Raw genomic sequence first — 5,243 nt, 5'->3', positions numbered from 1 at the left:
AGGGAGGCATTGAGGTCCTGGAGGGGAGAGGAGTTGGGAGTTCCAGAAGAGTGGTCGTTTCTTAAGGAGACAATCCTCCAAGCCCAAATGACGACAATCCCAACGCGGATCAAAGGGGCAAGAGTGCTCAAAAGCCCCCATGGCTCACCAAAAGCATTCAGGAACATCTCAAAGCTAAAAAGGAGTTGTACACCCAAGGGAAGGGAGGGGCCATCACCAAGGAGGACTATACCGCCATTGCTCAAGACTGTAGGGGGGCTGTTAAGGCCAAGGAGGAGATGAAACTGGGACTAGCAACCCAGATCAAGGATAACAAGAAGTCCTTTTTTAAATACATAGGGGGTAAAAAGAAGGTACAGGGTAATATAGGTCCTCTGCAGGACACACTAGGAAATCTGGTAGTTACACCAGATGACAAAGCTAACCTCTTTAACAATTTCTTTGCCTCCATTTTTTGGAGCAGGGACCAGGGCATCCCCCCCTACCGGGAACCCTAATGGACCCAGGGCAGGTGCTGCCAGGCCCAGGGTCAGTGAGGACCTAGTCAGGGAACTTCTGGTGGGGCTAGACGTATTCAAATTATCTGGTTCTCCACCCTAGAGTGCTGAGAGAATTAGCAGAGGTCATCGTGGGACCCCTGGCACAGATTTACGAGCACTTGTGGTACTCTGGTGTGGTGCTGAAGGACTGAAAAAGGGCAAATGTGGTCCCTATTTTCAAAAAAGGGAGGAGGGAGGACCCAGGAAAATACAGGCCCTAAGGAAGTTGTTACCTTATTCCTAGGGAAGCTCTTTGAATTATCCAGGAGCACATCTATGAGGGACCAGCGGGGGGGTCATGTTTAGGGGCAACCAACATGGGTTCATTTGAGGCAGGTCCTGTCAGACCAACCTGGTGGCCTTCTACGACCAGGTCACAAAATCCTTGGATGCAGGTGTCGTGGTGGATGTAGTCTTTCTGGACTTCAGGAAGGCCTTCGACACTGTGTCTCATCCCATTCTCGTTAAGAAATTAGGCGTCTGTGGTGCCAATGCCTACACAGTCAGATGGGTTGCAAATTGGCTGGAGGGGGGCACCCAGAGAGTGGCATTGGATGGGTCTTTTTTGACCTGGAGGGATGTGGGCAATGGGGTTCCCCAGGGCTCAGTCCTCCGGCCCGCACTGTTTAACATCTTCATCAGCTACTTGGACGAGGGGGTGAAAAGCACATTGTTCAGATTCGCAGATGACACTAAGATGTGGGGGGATGTGGGCATGCTGGAGGAGAGGGACAGACTACAATTAGATCTGGACAGGTTACAGGGGTGGGCAGATGAGAACAGGATGGGTTTCAATATGGACAAGTGCAAGGTATTGCACCTGGGGAGGAAGAACCAGCAGCGTACCTACAGGCTGGGGACCTCCCTTCTCATCAGCAGAGGCGGAAAGGGATCTTGGAGTCATTATAAACTCCAAGATGAACATGGGCCGTCGATGTGGGGACACGGTCAGGAAGGCTAACCGCACCTTGTCACGCATCCATAGATGCATCATGATCAGGTCCAAGGAGGTGATCCTCCCCCTCTATGTGACACTGGTCAGGCTGCAGTTGGAGTACTGCGTTCGGTTCTGGGCGCTGCACTTCAGGAGGGATGCAGACAACGTGGAGAGGGTCCAGAGGAGGGCCACTTGCATGATCAGGGGGCAGCAAGGCAGGCCCTACGAATGGAGGCTACAGGACTTGAACCTGTTCAGCCTCCACAAAAGAAGGCTGAGAGGGGATCTGGTGGCTGTCTACAAACTGGCCAAGGGGGACCAGCAAGCAATGGGAGAGTCCCTGTTCCCCTAAACCCTACCGGAAGTAACAAGGAATAACGGCCATAAGCTGACTGAGAGTAGATTCAGGCTAGATATCAGGAGGTGCTACTTTACAGTCAGGGTGGCTAGGATCTGAAACCAACTTCCAAGGGAAGTGGTGCTCGCTCCTACCCTGGGGGTCTTTAAGAGAAGGCTAGATATACACCTAGTCGGTGTCATTTGACCCTAGCATCCTTTCCTGCCCATGGCAGGGAGTCAGACTTGATGATCTACTCAGGTCCTTCCTGACCCTACCAACTATGAAAGTATACCTGGAAAATAAGTGCTGTTGTACTGGTTCACTGTTACATGTGAACACTGGTCTGAGCAGTCCTCCAGGCATCCCTCACCTTGAGATCACTATATCATTTCCCCTTGTTTCACCACTTATGGAAATGGCTGCTCTCATCCACAGCTAGAAATCTACTGCCCCCTTTTTTCCCTTTCGTTAGCAATTTTTATCTATGAGCTCCCTTGCACTGTTTGTTTCGTAAGAGCTATATTTCAGATAACCAGCTGTGTCCTCACTTCCTACTCAACCACGCCCCCTCACCATACCCTACACCCTGGGAAACCCAATACCATGGGCCAGACACTGTTCCACCCTTTCCTACTCCCTGTTCCATAAGTCAGGCAAACGCTGCAGATCTGTCAATTGTAGGCTACTGAAGCTTACTGAACTCATGATGAAGAGAGAAGGCATAATAGAACAATGAAAACACCCTCAGCCACAGGTCACCCACCCCTCAGAACCTCAAAGCACAGGTGCAAGTACTTGGCTCTCCACAAGCCTCTGCTCACTGAAAAGCACTTTGGGCTGGGTACTCCCTCCCACCCCCTGGTATCAGACCCATTGTACTTCACGCAACCGTGAACTGTAGGAACAGTTCAATTGTTATCTGTCTGCAATCACTGTCCTTCCCTGCAAGAACTCTGAACCAGTTCCTAAGCAATGCTATTTTGTTCAGGTTTAATGTTCATGGTAAGCTTTAGCCTTTTATCTGTGAAGCAATAGGATATTCCTGAATACAAAAAAAGTGTTCAGAGTCTTTCAGTCCATTTGCTGGCAGTTGTAACAAACTGAAGATGCATTTCTCACTGTAAGTGACTAAACTGAAGATGCATTTCTCATTGTCAATGACTCCATCTTTTTCTTCAATGTCCTCCTGACACCTTATCCAGGATAAAGCAATATTCAGGTTCTAGTGACCAACCTAAGTACAGCTTCAGATTTTATCAATCTATATTCTGACAAACTATGAAACTGATCAATTTTTGAAAGAAGTTGAAATGGGCTTTTGCTCAGTACTGTATCCAACTACTGCTAGTAAACTCAATTTTCTAACCACGAAACTTCTCTAAGTTAATCTCTGTAGTGCCTACCTAACCAAGAACCAAATAAATTCTACAGCTTATAAAATCACAACCAAATGTACATCACTTTCTTGACTTCTAGTTTTTCCCCCATTATATTCTACAATGGTCTGCTGTTAATTTTATATATTACATTTTAAAATATGGCAACTCCCCCAACCCAACAGATTTAAGGGTAAAAAGGTCTATGAATTTTCCTTGTCCATGTTTATTCTAGCATTAAGAAGCTATGGCACAGACGTGCCTAGATATTCCATCAGCTGATAAGTCTTCTGTGCTGCTGGAGTCCCCATATAAGGCTACTTCACTTTGCCAGATTTTCATAAAAAGACCCTATAATTTTAAAACTATTCTAATTTCTTTTCAACCTTCCCTGAAAAGTTTTACCCAGGAGATGTTGCATGTGAATTTTCAGGGGATTAGTTTTGTTTGTGGGAGGAAGGCATAGAAGCTGAAAATAAATCCCATTTTGAGAATCTGTCTTCAAACTTAACTAAGTATGATAAGACTGAAATAGGCAGCAGTCTAGCAAGACTGAATTAAAACTGTATATTGTATTTTATACAAAATATAAAATGTTGACAGACAACTAATCTGTACATTGCTCAAATTCTAAATCTGTGAACAGCCAAAGAGAAATATGTATGTTGTAACCCATGTTTGCTGCAATCAAACTTCACAATGTATTTACAGCAAGTTAGAAAAAAAAATAGCTTAGGACAATAGTTATTCACCACTATTTTAGCCATATTTTACATTCATAAGGTAGCTGTAGAGGAAGACAGTCCAATATCTTCAAGAGATAAAGCCTGGGACCAGGCATACAAAGTAGCTGCTTCATGTTCCCATTCTTCATCTAACAAGACAGGTTGATCTTTGAGGTCTTCAGATGGTGATGGTGGCGTTTCCTGATCTTCAGTTAAGTATCTTGTATTTGTGTCGCACAGTATTTGCTCCTGAATAATATTATATATGATATTGTATGAATAAATGAAGAATTAGTTACTACAGATCATATTGTATATTTTGACAGAAAACTTGGATACTACATACAGACTTAGAAATTAGCTATTTATTACAGAATTATCAAAGTAAAACCAAGCCATCCATTTTCAAATCTGGAGCTACTAATTCTGTGACAGGACTTTGTCGCAGTTACTAATTCACACCACAAATGCATTGGACCTTACCTTTAAAACTTACTAGGTTTTAAACACTGCATTTGAAAGAATGCATTTAATAATTTAAAAATATTAAGGAAGTGCTAAAGTCAGCAGTCTGACACAAAGGCAGTCTGGTTCCTCAGGTGATCAGAAGCTCAGCTGCATCTCTACCAGGCTTAGTTCACCCCTCATGTAATGCGAACAAGATGGGGTCACAATGTAAGGAGAACTATTTGACTAGAGTGGGCAGGCTGTGAGATGAGAAGAGCTATGTGGTCATTAAAGAGAAAATATGGGGAAATTATAGCTAAGTGATAAATTTCATGTCCTAGGCCTGGGACAGAGGCCTGTAAACTAGGCCTGTGTGAAGCGACTCATATTCTCTTTGGATTTGGATTTGGTCAATTTGGGAGACACTGATTCAAGTCGGTGACTTGAATCACTGTCCCAAACTGATTCAGCTGAATCTGATGCTGAGATCTGGCTGCTGCCAAATCTCAGAATCAGCCAGGCCCATCCCTGCCAGCCCAAGCTCCTGGTGCTTGTTTAAAAAAAAAAAAAAAAAAGCCCTGACTCAGCAGGTGCTGCAGGGCGGGGGGGCGATCCCCACTGCCCCATGTTGAGTGGGGTCCTGCACAAGCCCCCTGACCCCCCACTATGCCAGCCAGCTCCCCCCACCCTGGGCTGCCCCACCCACCAAAGCTCTGGCCCTTTAAGAAAAACCCCCCCAACTCACCACTCCTGCCAGTGGGGGGTGATCCCCACTGTCCTGGGCCATGTGGGGGGCTCTGCATGAGCCCCCTGAAACCCCGAGGCTGCTGCAGGAGCAGTGAGTCCTGGGGCTTTTCTCTTTTTTTTCTTTTCTTAAAG

General features: G+C 45.7%; 1 protein-coding gene across 1 annotated transcript in view; it reads right to left on the bottom strand.

Moving 5' to 3' along the window:
• Positions 1 to 2,952: 2,952 nt before the first annotated feature.
• The window catches only part of CUNHXorf58 (chromosome unknown CXorf58 homolog), a gene marked incomplete at its 5' end in the record, with an annotated part of 24,398 nt that continues 22,107 nt past the window's right edge, over positions 2,953 to 5,243 (bottom strand). The window contains one exon of the mRNA XM_019523862.1: positions 2,953 to 4,166. Coding sequence (XP_019379407.1) covers positions 3,969 to 4,166 — 198 coding nt within the window. The remainder of the gene's footprint in view (positions 4,167 to 5,243) is intronic.

The sequence above is a fragment of the Gavialis gangeticus genome, unplaced genomic scaffold (assembly GCF_001723915.1).
Source record: "Gavialis gangeticus isolate Ggan-Ray unplaced genomic scaffold, GavGan_comp1, whole genome shotgun sequence".
In the NCBI taxonomy this organism is placed as follows: domain Eukaryota; kingdom Metazoa; phylum Chordata; order Crocodylia; family Gavialidae; genus Gavialis; species Gavialis gangeticus.
This window is presented reverse-complemented; position numbering and strand designations above follow the sequence as displayed.